The sequence below is a fragment of the Aulostomus chinensis genome, chromosome 24 (assembly GCF_037954235.1).
Source record: "Aulostomus chinensis isolate RoL2024-O1b breed Wild chromosome 24, RoL_Achi_v1.0, whole genome shotgun sequence".
Lineage (NCBI taxonomy): Eukaryota > Metazoa > Chordata > Actinopteri > Syngnathiformes > Aulostomidae > Aulostomus > Aulostomus chinensis.
The window spans coordinates 5,927,300-5,942,250 of record NC_141343.1 but is presented as its reverse complement, the minus strand read 5'-3'; the positions used below and the strand labels follow the sequence as shown (position 1 = coordinate 5,942,250).

Here is a 14,951-nt window from a genome sequence, read left to right as displayed (position 1 = left end):
TATCACTTTTAATGTGAGACCTGACTCAGAGAAAAGACGATTGGATTTTAAGACCGATCTATCGCACATATCATTTAAAATATGAAGTGTACTTGAACATACTGAGCATATTGTTCCTTTCTGTTTTCATCTAAGATGCCACATGAAGACGTCCGCCGTCGGCCACGCTGTTGTCATCATAGTTAGCTAACATTTCAATTGACGACATGCTAGCGGATTCGGTGCCTTTTGCCGGCTGAGTAAACTTTGAGGCAGGGAGGTAAATAAAGCTAATGCTACCCTGCTTCGGTTTGATACTTGCCTCGTACGTTCGTCCTCCTCCAGCCTGACATTAGCTCCTGTCCTCTGGAGGTTCCTGTCGACCGAACGTTAACCGTCGCGCGGTGGTTATTGAACTTGTTAAGCGTCACGTCAAAGACGGACGTTCAGCGTCCCAACAGCCAATGGCGTGTCTTCCTCTTCTTCTTCTTCTCAACAGTTTCTGTCGACCAACCCAAACGGCAACCGCACTTTCCACAGCTCGTGCTCACGAACGTTCTCCAATGACATGTCGCGTTGTTTTCATCACGTTGTTCCGGCTCAGAGCGTAGACTGTAAGCCATGACACGTTTTCTGTTTCTTTCTTTCTATTTTTGTCTTTTTTTTGTGTACCGTGTGTTTGTGCAGGGAAAGTTGCAGCAGTCCAATGTCTCCTGATTACACTTGTTTTGTTCACACATGCTGTGAAATAATTCAAGACATTGCGATTTACATTGTTTGGATTTATATATATATATATATATATATATATATATATATATATATATAAATCCAATCCAATATATATATATATATTTATATATATATATATATTTATATATATATATATATATATATATATTTATGTATGTATGTATGTATGTATGTATGTGTGATGTTGTATCTGTTATATGTCCTTTGAGGGGTGATTCCATAAACATAACACCAGAACAGTTTAAACAGAAATGGTGTGTGTATGTGAGTGTGTGTGTGTGAGTGTGTGTGTGTGAGAGAGAGAGAGAGATAATCATGCACTGTTATTGTACTGCTATAATTCAATAAAAAACAAAAACCCTTACCCATCTCTTAACACTGATAAGATAAGTTAAACCTTTAATCGTCCCACAGTTGGGAAATTTACATTGTTACAGCAGCAAGAACAAAGGAGAATTTAACATAAACAGTATGTGAAGATAAATATAAGGGGTGTACTAATGTACAAAAATAAGTGTGCAAATGCACAAAAATGAGTACAATATAAAAGTGATACACAAAAATAAAAGAGGAAGAAGCATGTACAGCAGTGACGTACAGTCTTAAGTATATGTGTATGTACAGCAATACTGCACTTTGAAAAAGTTCTAGTGGTTGTGTGGTCTGCTGGTTCTACAGCTGCTGGTTGTAAAGTCTGACAGATGATGATTAAAATGCAAAATGTATTCGTTTTTTTTCATTTCTGTGTCACAGCCAAAAAATTTACACCACCAATCTTCAACTACACTTCATCATAAATGCCTCTTTTATTCTAAAAAAATGAATCTATTCTCATCCATTTGTCTTTTTACATGTCGTGTGTGTGTGTGTGTGTGTGTGTGTGTGTGTGTGTGTGTGTGTGTGTTATCTCGTCGACTATGATCCGTGCCCGTTTCATTCGTACAGTCAGGTGCGTGCCTCGACATGTGAGAGCGTGCACGCATGCAAAGTCTCGCGCATGCGCGTGCTCTCAGGTAAAGAGGTGTGGTGTGTTGGTGACCGGAGAACACCAGCCCATCCGGCAGAATCGCCAACCACAGCTGAGTAATAACTGGCTGTCATCCCTGTATTTCAGTTCCCTCTCCGGTGTGCCCCCTCGACACCGGTTGTTCACGCGAGCAGTAGCCTAGGACACGCGCGCCTCACATGCGCGCGCACAGCCCATGATCAGCCTCAGCATCACCACGGTGCAGAGGGGACGGTTTGACCGAGGATGTTAGGTCGCATTTTGCAGTTATTGAACGATGAATGATGGAACAAGTGAAGGTGACGCACTGAGGAGGGACGGAAGAAGCTAGAAGGAACCCCCACAGACGGAGAAGACGATGCTTATTTGCCGCAGGCCCCGCCATCGTGAAATTGGATCCCGACTTGCAGCGGATGGGGTGACCGAGCTCACTGCTCCACCGGGGTGGTCCCTGGCTTCGGACGTTACCGGAGTGGGAGCTGTCTGTGCCCGCATCTAAGCAAGGAAGGAGTGGCAAGAGGAAAAATGCAGACGGAGGAGGAGACGGCCACCGCAGAAGAGCCCATTTTGGAGGAAGGGTCCGGACGGGAGCAGGTAAGGGCATTTTCCGATTAAATACTAACCATTAACGATAGCGCGGAGTTGCGCAAATTTGACGTCATGACTGCTGGGAGTTCCCCAAAAATCATTTCTAGGCTCCATGTACTGAAGACTCGTCTCCTGATGCTACGAGTCTGGTGAAAGAGTCACGTTTTCTCTCGAGTTCGCTCATTGTGTAGACCAAGGACACAGAGCAGGACCTCATCTTTATCAAGGAGCAAAGCGTTTTCTTAATACCACACTGTTCATGTTACATTTGTCTGACAACATTTTACAATGTGCTAGTTTTCTGTGTACGATAGCACAGAATATCAAGCACCACCAGGGGATGACATCACAATTTTACCCGGCCTGTGAAGCCAAAATCACACTGCTGATGTGAGAGGAGAGGTAAAGAGTTATCCCTTTCAATCAGTTTCACAGTTTAGTAAGAAGAAAAACATAAGCAGTGGTATTCATATTAACTACAATCACTCAGCTGTTTCTTACTAACACACTGTGCACACCACTTTCTGTATAATTAAAGTCAATACTTACTAATTTACCTCTTCTTTTAATGTTTATATATGAGGCCTGGAACCTTGGTGTGCAAGAGTGCACCAGTGTCAGCATCAGCCTTCAACACACTCCACCTACTCCTAAACAGCTCCTCTACTTCAGCACTCCAGGAAGCATTTGAACACATCATCTGGAAAGTAGGATCTAGAAAATTAGATATTGTAGAAAGTTGCCAGGAAGAAATAAGCATGGAGAAGTCAGGATATTGGTTGGCTGTTTTCTCACCACAATGCAGTTTTTCATAAATATCTTAACATATGTAGTGTGTAGTTTGTAGAAAGGATTTATACCACTGACCGATTTTCACATGGAGGCATCCAGACACAGTTTCAGTGACACGTTGCATGCAGAGATATGTTTGGAGTTGCAGAATGGCGATGAGGTGTAACATTAACACCTAATTAGAAACCCTACAATTAGCAATGGTTTTTAGACTGAATGCTAACCCTATGACACTTTTCATGCGCTTCTAAAACTCCTGTCTGTATTGTGCAGATGGTGCAATGAGTGCAACAAATTTAGTGAGTGTCTGTTCAATACTGCCATAACTCTCAAATATAGATATTCTCTTTTTGATCAAAAAGTTGGGTTTGAATATATCAAAGTGCACATGTACAGCGAGCAAGAAAAAAATTATCATTTGTAAGGGAGATGGACGAGTGTCATGATCAGGCGGTTACTCCTTTTCAGTATTGATATATCTGCAAATCACTTTCACAAGGGAACATTTAGTTGATCAAATGTCTAACCCTAACCACAGTAAGATGTTTTTTAGAGGGAGTTTTTGTTGGTTATAGCGGTCTTGTTTCCTTTGCAAAGAGTGCCATTTCTCCCACTCGGCTGGATGCCTTTGTTTTAGATGCGGAAACGAGTTCGTTGTGCTGCTGCCTTTCGTCGCGATTGGCTTCAGACAAACTTTGCAGTGCACTGTCACTTGTTAAACCCTAACCCAACCCTAACCCTATCGCTGCAAACCCAAACCTGTTCCAAACCACTGACGAAAAGCTGGCGAGAAAGAACAGACAGGAGGCAACATCTGCGCGGCGAAACATGCCAGAAGCGGGGCAAACGAGCCGGCATCAGAGCCAGGCTAAACACGACACTGTATAAACCGGTGGTGCCAAGCACAATTTTCTCGCCAACGTCCGCTCCCTAGTCTTCTTCTACTGCTTTCTTAGAAACAAACTTCTGTCTCTCATTATCCATGTTGCTGATATGCGTGTGCAGAAAACAAGGGGTGAGGGGGAAATCTATGGAAGCTCGTGGGGGTCAAAAGGTGTGCCATAGCAAGAGGAGTAAAAAGCTCAAATTTTTATTTTTTTAAATCTCCCACGACAAAAAACTCGAATTAATCGATAAAATCGATATGTCACCCAGGCCTAATAGGAACATAGGCAAATAAGTTAAAAATACTGTATAAGTAAAAAGAAATATTATAAAAGGTAAAGAAAATACTATACAACAAGAGATGTAGATAAATAGTTTAAATTTAATTTGTATGGTGCAAATAGCAAAAGTAAGGCATGAGTGTTTTATGTACAGGAGCGGCGGTGAGGAATGAGTATCTGTGTTATTTTTAGTTCAGTGCAGTGATGGCTTGTGGGAAGACACTGTCTCTGAGTCTGTTGGTTATGGTCCTGATGGACCGACAGCGCCTGCCAGAGGGCAGCAGGTCAAAGAGGTGGTGGGCGGGTGGGTGCTGTCGCCTGCGATTGCCTCGGCTCTTCTGAGGTAGCGGGATGTGGAGATGTCCTCCAAGGAGGGGAGGGGGCAGCCGATGGTCCTCTGCGCTGTCTTGACCACTCGTTGGAGCCTCTTCCGTTCTGCCTCCATGCAGTTGGAGAACCACACTGTGATGCAGTATGTCAGACTACCTCCAAGGGTTAACCCTAACCCTTACTAACCCTAACCCACTGCTCCACAGCTGCAGGACCTCATCCCTGTAGGCAGTCTCACCCCCATGATCAGCCCCACCACTGTTGTGTCATCTGAAACTTAACAATGATGTTGCTGGTGTGGGCGGATTATGAAAAGAGTTAGCAATTTTTTTTATCGATTAATTGATATTCAATCAATTTTCTTCTCTCTTAAAGCTCTAAAATCCTTGAAAAGGAAGCAAAACCCGAGAAACTAATATACTGCAATATTTTACTGATACACTGGCTATAAATGGAGACATTATTATTTGCTGAAAACATCCATCCCTCCATGTTCTCCCTCTTCTCCTGTTAAGGGTGGGGGGGTGGAGCCTATCCCAGCAGCCTTCCCCCTGGATGGGTCACCAGTCCATGGCAGGGCCAACACATATAGACAGACAACCATTGGCTCTCCCAGCCACACCTACGGTCAATTTAGAGTATCCAATTAGCCTAGTCCCCATTTGCATGTCTTTGGACTGTGGGAGGAAGCCAGAGTACCCGGAGAGAACCCAAGAGACGGGACTAGAACCTGGAACCTTCTTGCTGTGAGATGAGAGTGCTAACCACTGCACCACCGTGCCAAAAACAATGGTGTTCTAAAAAGATTCCCACATAAGTATTTTGCCAAATTGTTTGTTGTGTTAAAGAGGCACTAAGCAAAGTAGACAATGCACTTTATTCTACATTTTAACATCTAAATTCTGTGGTCAGTGAAACCCTCTTTAGTAGAGGACAACATTTAACCGTAACAGAAAAGTTCTTGTTGTTCTGTTGTTGCTTCATTGAAGGTTTATTAAAAAATTCATGACATCATCTGCTAAACAACGATGTCATGAACAAAGACATACTCAGAGAAGCCATCAATAGCTGGTTCTTCCCTATAAAGTGAAATGTGACCAGCTCTTCTTGGAGGCGGTGATTTTTTAGGCCATAATAAAGTATTTGAATTCTAAGCAAGAAAACCAGAATTTTTCTGGTCTTCAAAGTTGAAAAGTACATGTAAAAACATCACTGCAATATATCAGATGTGTCACTCTACTCCAAACATAATTTCATATTCAGCATGACATTTGAATATGTTGTTTACACAATTCATATTTTAAGTATATCAGGTGATTGTTGGGGTATTTCTTACCCTAACTCAGCAAGTGCAAATGGCTTATGTGTTTTGGCAGTAATCAGTGAGTAGTAAAGACTAATATTCCAATTCAACTTACAATTGTGTTGAAATGACACAACATTTTCGACGGTGAACTACAGTTCACCGTCGAAAATGTTGTGTCATTTCTAGCAGCAACAGCATTTTCCAGCACTCACTTCATTTGCTACCCACTAGCTGGGATTGCTAATTATAGCTGGTCCAGACACAACTAACCAGCTGAATTAGTGCAAGCGGAGTTGGAGAGGGAAGAAGAGCGGCACTTTGATACAAGGAGATATATAGATATATCTATATATCTCCCACAACTGGTTTAGCAACTGCATCGCTGCAGATCCCGCCCCAATCCACCTGTCAACCTCACTCGTGGACAAGACCCAGAGATACTTAAACTCCTCCACCTGAAGCAGGACCTCCCCCCCGACCTGGAGTGAACAAACCACCCTTTTCGGTCTGAGGACCATGGCCTCAGATTTGGAGGTGCTGATTCTCATCCCAGCCGCTTCACATTCAGCTGCGAACTGTCCCAGCAAGAGCTGGAGGTCGTGGCGTGATGGAGCTAAGAGGACAACATCATCTGCATAAAGCAGAGACGATGTCCTCCCGCCACCAAACTCGACCCCCTCCACCACCCGGCTGCACCTAGGAATTATGTCCATAAAAGATATGAACAGAACCGGTGACAAAGGGCAGCCTTGGCGGAGTCCAACCCTCACCGGGAACAAGTCTGACTTACTGCCAACAACGTGAACCAGACTCTCACTCCTCCAGTAGACAGACTGAACGGCCCTTTGTAAGGGGCCATCCACCCCATACTCCCAGAGTACCCCCCATAGGGTGCTCCTGGGAACATGGTCATAAGCCTTCTACAGATCCACAAAGCACACGTGGACTGGTTGGGCAAACTCCCATGGCCCCCCCAGCACCCTAGCGAGGGTGAAGAGCTGATCCATGGTTCCACAGCCAGGACGAAAACCACACTGCTCCTCCTCAATCTGAGGTTCGACTATCGCCCTGACCCTCCTCTCCAGTACCCTGGCGTAGACCTTTCCAGGGAGGCTGAGGAGTTCTGATCCCCCAATAGTTGGAACACAACCTCTGGTCCCCTTTCTTAAAGATGGGGACCACCACCCCAGTCTGCCACTCCAAAGGCACCGCCCCCGATGTCCAAGCAATTTTGCAGAGACGTGTCAACCAAGACAGTCCCACAACATCCAGAGCCTTGAGATGCCCAGGGAGGATCTCATCCACCCCCGGAGCTCAGCTACTGCAGAGTTGCTTAACTGCCTTCAGCGACTATAGCTGAGGGGAGCCGTCAGGCTGAAGAAGGAGGCTTACAGGGAATGGTTGGATTGCAGGTCTCCAGAGGCAGCCGACTGGTACCGACAGGCCAAGCGGCGTGCAGACATGGCGGTCACCAAGGCAAAAACTCGGGCGTGGGAGGAGTTCGGTGAGGCAATGGTGAATGACTATCGGTTGGCTCCGAAAAGGTTCTGGCAAACTGTCCAGCGCCTCGGGGAAGGAAGGTGGCACCTTGCCATCACTGTTTACAGTGGAGGCGGGAGGCCTATATATACATATATCCACTGAGAATGAGATAAATATAAAATTGCATCTCTTCCTGTTGATTTAATTAGTTTGCTTATATTTCTGTCAATTCCCGTTACTTCTCATTGAAGTAATGGGAAATAAAGGTAAAAGCTTCATGTATTCCAAAATGAGAGAGAGCGTCCTTTGCACTTGCATCACCATGTGGCATGGCAGCTACACGGCTGCAGAGTAGAAGGCTCTGCAGAGGGTGATCGAGGCTGCACAGAGAACTGTGGGGAGCCGTCTTCCTCCATCTCGGACCTCCACACCTCACGATGCAAGGGGAGGGTCCTCCACATCATGAAGGACACCACCCATCCCGCCCACAGTCTGTTTCGTCCTCTCCCCTCTGGCAGGCAGTTGAGGAGCATCCAGAGCAACACCACCAGGCTCAGGAACAGTTTCTTCCCTGCAGCTGTCAGACTGCTGAACTCAAGCCGTGCTCTGTAGTCTCCCACCATCTTCCATGTCTCATTGCAACATCTCGTTCCTCATCCTCTTAAGTGCAATATCCCTCAACTTGAACTTGTACATATACATTCTTGTCTTATTTATTTATATATTCAAATTCATATACATATATATATGTGTGTATATGTGTATATATATATATATATATCCCTCTGTAAATACCTTTTCTGTTTTTCTGTTCTCTACTCTCTTATTATGCTGTCTCTTGCTATCCCGGGAACTGAGTTCAATTTTCGTACCACCAACATGGAACTGTGTGTGGTATGACAATAAAGATCCTTGAATCCTTGAAACATGACCACCCTTGAAACATTGCAACGCGAAGCTGGCTGCACAGCAAGGCAACATTGGTTTATTATCTAGTTACATATCTATAGATACATATCACATTTTTTTCACCAGATTCACCAGTATTTACTTGAAGAAGACATGTCTGACAACACAATACCAAATACAAATAGATGAATGCTCTGTTGATTAATAGAGCCAAATTAAAAGCAACATTTTTTTAATGTTTTTGGGGGCCCGCAACCCAGAACAACTGGATAAGTAGAGGACGACGACGATATTTGGGGGGCTTCTGTTGATATTGAGAATATGAATTTAATTAAAGAGGAATGAAAGATGTTGATTATCCCAAAAATAAGTAAACATCTTGCTCAAAATTTAATACTGTGTTCAACTGCTCAAGGTTGACAGAGTACAATGTGATGATCAAAATGGCTACTGTGAGCCTGTAAGACAAACTAAGAGCGATGGATGGGGCTGGCAGTGGAGACAGTGTCACCTCTTTCTTTCTCTCTCTCTCTCTCTCTCTTTCCCCTCACGCTTGCATTCATGAAAAGAAAAGTTTATGATCATTTCTCTTTCTATCACCCCCAACTCCTTACAGAACACTTTTAGTCCAATCAATCCACTTAGAGATGGACAGGATGTTACAGAGCAGATGAAGGGGGGATGAGGGCAAAGGAAACACTGAGGACGGGATGAGAGTAAATGCTTAGGAGGTGGGAGGGAAGATTCGGGAAAGGAGCAAAATGATTACATAAGGAAAAGGCTGAAGAGAAAAAGCACACACTGGAGGAAAGAATATCCAATTGTACCTGAACCGCTGATCCTTAAAGCTTTTTATTGTGTTTTTGGAATTGTGAAGTTTGATGTTTTTATGAAGCTTTTGCAAAGACAACATGTGATGATGCAGTGTAGATGTCCTTCCCTTTACCTCGCTCTGTATGCCCTTCATGTTCAAAGCAAACTGTGTGAGCGCTTCAGTTTGAGTGTGTGTAGAAGCCAGCCAAATATACTAGGGGAAGAAGAATTGTGCTGAACAGTGAAAGACAGAAATGGAGAGGATGGCTCCTGAGTTGGAGTATGGAGCGAGGGTGGGAGGGAGGGACTGCTGACAGGACAGGTGGAGAGGACACCGGTGTCATCTCATAATGCTTCCGGTCATCTGCTTTGTTACCACATGTCGCACAAACACATGGTGGAGGCTCATGCATGTCAAATTCCTGCTTTTGTTCCAAGATGTCTTCGTCATGCTTACACATACACACACACACACACACATACACACACACACACACACACACACTGACTTTGCAACAGCAATGATATGTCGCTGATGTTGGAGTGGAGTCAGTTAGCCCTGGAACAGTCTCGAATCATCGCTCACATCTAAATTATTCACATAGTCTCAACTGGCGGCCTGACAAGGCTGAGAATATGCATGTTGCCGAATGGGTGGATAGAGATGGTGAGGGAGTGAAGAGGGGCACATTAGGCCATCTATGTCCGTGGATCTAATGCATGTGTGTTTGAGTGCCCAGTAATATGATGTCCCCACAGTACAAGTGAGACTGTGTCGATGTGTGCACTTACAGAGAGAAAGAGAGAGGCATTAACAGTATGTGTGTATGTGTGTGTGTGTGTGTGATAATGCAGCACTTATCCCCATGATGGGTAGTGTAATGCATTCATTTTGGTCAAGACCACAGCTTACACACTTGGCCAGAAATATGACACTGTTTACAAAACCGGAAGTTTGTTCCCATTAACAATTTACTCGGGGGTCACAAGGTGTATCAAATTCTTCACAGTCTTCAACAGATTTTGTACTAACTTTACACTAATTACTCATTACCACCAAGGGGGATGTATTTTCATAACCATTTGTCAACATACAAACATTGCAACCTTTTACCAGGTATATATGAATGAAATTCTGGGGGTAGATCATTAGTCATGTAAGAAAACATTCAATTTTGGGGCAGATCCAGGGATTTTAATTCATAAATTATAGATATCCTGGTGGTGGTCTGCATGCCTTGAATTCCTTTTTAGTTGTCAGTATTGTGAAGGATGTGTTTATACAAATTATATTCCCCATTGTCTTCAAGAGGAATATCACAGGGTTTCTCCAATGCAACTTTTCCTACATTTTAAGCTCTGGACTCCCAAATTAAAGTTATCGGAAATCCCTGACCCTCACAATTTCAATACATTAATGTTCATAACTTTATTTGTTCCCAGTCTAGAACAACTGTAAGAAACAGAAACTAAGGTGGAACGGTACAAATGTTGCACATACACACAGGTTGGCCAAGCCAAACACAGTAATACTTCATTGATTTAAAATTAATCTAGTATTCAAGCCCTTCTTCAACAGTCCTCAATCAAAAACAGTAGCTCAAGTATAAAATGTTTCAAAAATAATGCAGATAAAGACATTGTTGGGCATCGCATTCAAATTTCTTTCCCATCCTTAAGACAAACAGGCCATATAAACAAAAATGAATTACAAGAAAATTAAAAAAAACAAACAATGTTGTACTAGAAAATTGGTAAATTTTGAATTGGCCTGCAACTTGCTATATCCGCCTGGTGCATATACCTGTGCAGTGCAGTCATTGGCCAATGAAATATGTCGCGCGTAATTAGCCTATAATGCTTGCAGGTTTCATAGGTCACATTTTAGTCATCAAATGCACAAAAAGTCAAAATAACCATGACAGTGCCAACACTAACACAGACTAACCCTATTGGCAAAGGTGTGAGGTTGTGTGTGGCATCAATTATACAAAAATTTCGAATGAGCATTTTATAACATATGCGAGCACTACTGGTAAAGGTATATAGAAGCTTGCTTTTTTTCCTTATTTGGTTATGCATTTCCTTGATTATGTTTATGTATTCTTTTCTTTTTCTTTTCTTTAGACGTGAGTTACCAAGTAATGAGCTACTGGTAACTGGTAGTTCATAAGAAATCTATAACCCGCTTTAACTATTTTAGACCTGTTAGTTTCTGTGCTTCTCCATAAAAGGTCAGGAAGGATGTTTATATGCTGACTTTATAAATGGATGTGGAAGGACAAACCACAGGTGTCAACATGTCTACCATACAGTCTGGCTGTAGAAGTCTAAAAACCTGATTTTGTGGCTTCTGGGTGACAGATTGATGGTTGTCTCTGCTGGTTCTAGAGACTGGAACCATTTGGCTCCAACTTGACTCGCCACCTCACAAATGGCCAGGAACTCTTTTCAACTTTTGGTCATGACCTGTGTTTGACCCCAACCTGCATGCCCCCTCCCCAGTGAATGTGAAGAGATGTATAAATACCTGACAGTTTCTCAGAAAAAACAGAGAACTTCTGATGCTCCATGAGTGGGTTGTAACTTCTCTCATGCCTGAATAAACTAGAATATAAGCTTTGGTATTTGAGTTTGAAGCCTCCTTTCCGGTCACTCCTCCACTGGACGATCACCTCAATCTGGGCCTACCACCACAGGTATGAGGGCATGTTTATGGCATCACAAGAGCAAAGCCTGGCTATCAAACAGGCCTCTAATTTGGTAAGCCTACATGTGTTCCAAGTTCTAAATTCCCTGTCTGCCCAGCAGAAAATCTTGAATGTTAAAGATATTATTAATGGAGAAGTCAATTGAGCATGGCCTAAACTGTGCACATGGACCTCCAAGCTATGAAAGTGCATAAAGTGAAAGGATTGGAGCAAGGTTTTTTTTTAACCACTTCAGATATACAGCCGGCCAATAAATTGAAGGGCACTCAGACGGTAAGGACCCGAACTGAGACTGCATCAGGTGAAAACCAGTCTGCTATCACGAGCAAATGAACTACAACTTGATAGAACCTCAGATAGGGAATGTCTAAACACCATCAGCACAAGCCATCAGACGTTTTGCCATCTTCAAGCACGGCTTCCTTTTGCTGCAGATTATAGAGCTCAACCGGCCCTCAAGAATATTAATAAACTTGTAGGCAGTTGCCTCAACAGTAATATAAAAAACAAGGGGTCAAGGGGGTCAACCTGCACACAGTGAAGAAAAAGAATTGTATCAGGCTCTCTTAGAACTGCTGCAGCTGGCTTGTTGTACAGGACCTTAACTAGTTTAAGTTGGTGAAGGGTTTCAGTTAATGCAATGATCAGCCAGACCAAATTTGTCCAGAACATGAAACAATTATAATCATTAACCCAATCAAAGGCATTTTCAGCATCAAATGAAATAACCAGACTGGGTTACTTATTAACCTGGATGAGCTGGCTTACATGAAGGAGTCTCCTGTTTTTATCACAGGAGCTCAGACCCTTAAAAAAACAGACCTGGTCCTACTTAATGATGAGAGGCAGCACTTCAACCCTAGTCCAAGGGTGGTCCTTCCTGCACATTATACAAGTTACACATATATGACAAACAAATCCAATAAAATTAAAGGGGTGGAAAATACTGCAACACAAAATTCTAGTTGTACACATTCAAATGGCCTGAGCTAAACAGGAAAAATACATAAACAAAGGTAACAGCAACTATATATAAAATGAGCAAACACCATAGGGTCTTCGCCTGAAGTACCTTCAGGCTCAGGCCCTAATTAAAGCTGCAAGCAGCGTTGTTAGGGCCTGAGCCCCCTCGCGGCCTGTGGCCGCATCCTTGACACTGGCCTGAATCCAAGGGTGTCTTGGTCAAATCCCTGGGCCTTGTAGTTTAGGAGTTAGAAGCCTGAGTCTGATCAGAGAGTGAGAGCAGAGCTGAGAGCTGGCCCTTTAAGAACCCCTCCCCACTGCTCTGTCTCTGATCTGTGCTAGAGTGAGAGCAGAGCTGAGAGCTGGCCCTTTAAGAACCCCTCCCCACTGCTCTGTCTTTGATCTGTGCTAGAGTGGAGAGCAGAGCTGAGAGCTGGCCCTTTAAGAACCCCTCCCCCACTGCTCTGTCTCTGATCTGTGCTAGAGTGAGAGCAGAGCTGAGAGCTGGCCCTTTAAGAACCCCTCCCCACTGCTCTGTCTCTGATCTGTGCTAGAGTGAGAGCCGAGCTGAGAGCTGGCCCTTTAAGAACCCCTCCCCCACTGCTCTGTCTCTGATCTGTGCTAGAGTGAGATCAGAGCTGAGAGCTGGCCCTTTAAGAACCCCTCCCCCACTGCTCTGTCTTTGATCTGTGCTAGAGTGGAGAGAGAGGAGGAGCACCAGGATTGGAGTGTGCAAAAGAAGAAGAAGTCGGCATACGTTGGTCAAGTGGGACACATAATACCATATTTTTGTCGGGATTTTTGTCAGGAGTGCAGTGGTGTGTTTGTTAAAGCTGTGGGATGTATGGTGTAGATGTGAGAAGCGTTTGTTTGACAGTATGTACCCTGAGAGGACCCTAAAATAGACAGAGGGTCATTCCCCAAAATGACAGGGACTGTTCATCACATAAGCAACTCTCAAACTTACAGCAGAGCAAAAACCATTGCAGACGAAAAAAAAGTCTTGTAACAACTCAAACAGGTGCTCCCCATGCAAGCGGTTTAACCTCCACTTTTTCTACCTTCCTGCAGGTGAACTGGAACTCAGCAGCTAGTTTTTGAAGAGTCACGGCCAAGGGGCTAAGGTTCCCTTCAATCACTAATATGATGTTAGCAGTAATCGGGTTAAAGGTTTCGGCTAGGGCAGGATCCTTCCCATCAGAAGTTTCAGAGTTGGTGTGGTCGCCATCCTGTGAACACTTGTTGAGCTGTGGCTCAGTGCCTTTGCTTATATGTGCTCCAGTTTGCCTCACTGAACATAAGTTTGTTTCCTAAACTTCCCCAGGGATATTTAAGGATAGGATTGAAGGATTTTTTTTTTGTCATACCATTTCACATTTCCATGTTAGTGGTACAAAATTAGGACTCAGGTCCCAGTATAAGCCTAGGTAATTAGTAAGATAAAGATAGAATAAATAAAATGAAATAAAGTAACAGAATAAGGTATGTACATATCTCTGTAGAAATGAAATACCAAAATGAAATCTAAACAGTCTGCACAGTGTAAACAGTGTTGTTGAGGGTGGGAGATATTGTACTAATGGAGGGGTATACACACACACACACACACACACACACACTCACACACACACTGACATGGTGTATACATAGTGGTGTAGACATAGTGGATATTGCAATGAGAGATGGAAGATGGTGGGAGACTACAGAGCACGGTTCAAGTTCAACAGTCTGACAGCTGCAGGAAAGAAACTGTTCCTGAGCCTGGTGGTGCTGCTCTGGATGCTCCTCAACCGCCTGCCAGATGGAAGAGGCAGAAACAGACTGTGAGCAGGATGGGTGGAGTCCTTCATGATGTGGAGGGCCCTCCCCTTGCATCGTGAGGTGTGGAGGTCCGAGATGGAGGGAAGACTGCTTCTTAACCACCCTCTGCAGAGCCTTCTTTTCTGCAGCCGTGTAGCTGCCATGCCACACGGTGATGTAGGTGCAGAGGACGCTTTCCACCACACAGCAGTAGAAGTTCCTCAGAACGGAGCTCCCCAGTCCAGCTCTCCGCAGCTTCCTGAGGAAGTAGAGACGCTGGTGGGCCTTCCTGACCAGACGGGAAGTGTTTGCACTCCAGGTGAGGTCATTGGAAATGTGCATACCCAGGTACT

At 43.9% G+C, this 14,951-nt stretch overlaps 1 protein-coding gene across 1 annotated transcript in view; it reads left to right on the top strand.

Annotated features, from left to right (window-relative positions):
- Positions 1-1,789: 1,789 nt before the first annotated feature.
- LOC147238482 (transmembrane protein 151A) overlaps positions 1,790-14,951 on the top strand; it is a 30,671-nt gene continuing 17,509 nt past the window's right edge. The window contains exon 1 of the mRNA XM_086197226.1: positions 1,790-2,332. Coding sequence (XP_086053352.1) covers positions 2,264-2,332 — 69 coding nt within the window. The 5' untranslated portion in view covers positions 1,790-2,263. The remainder of the gene's footprint in view (positions 2,333-14,951) is intronic.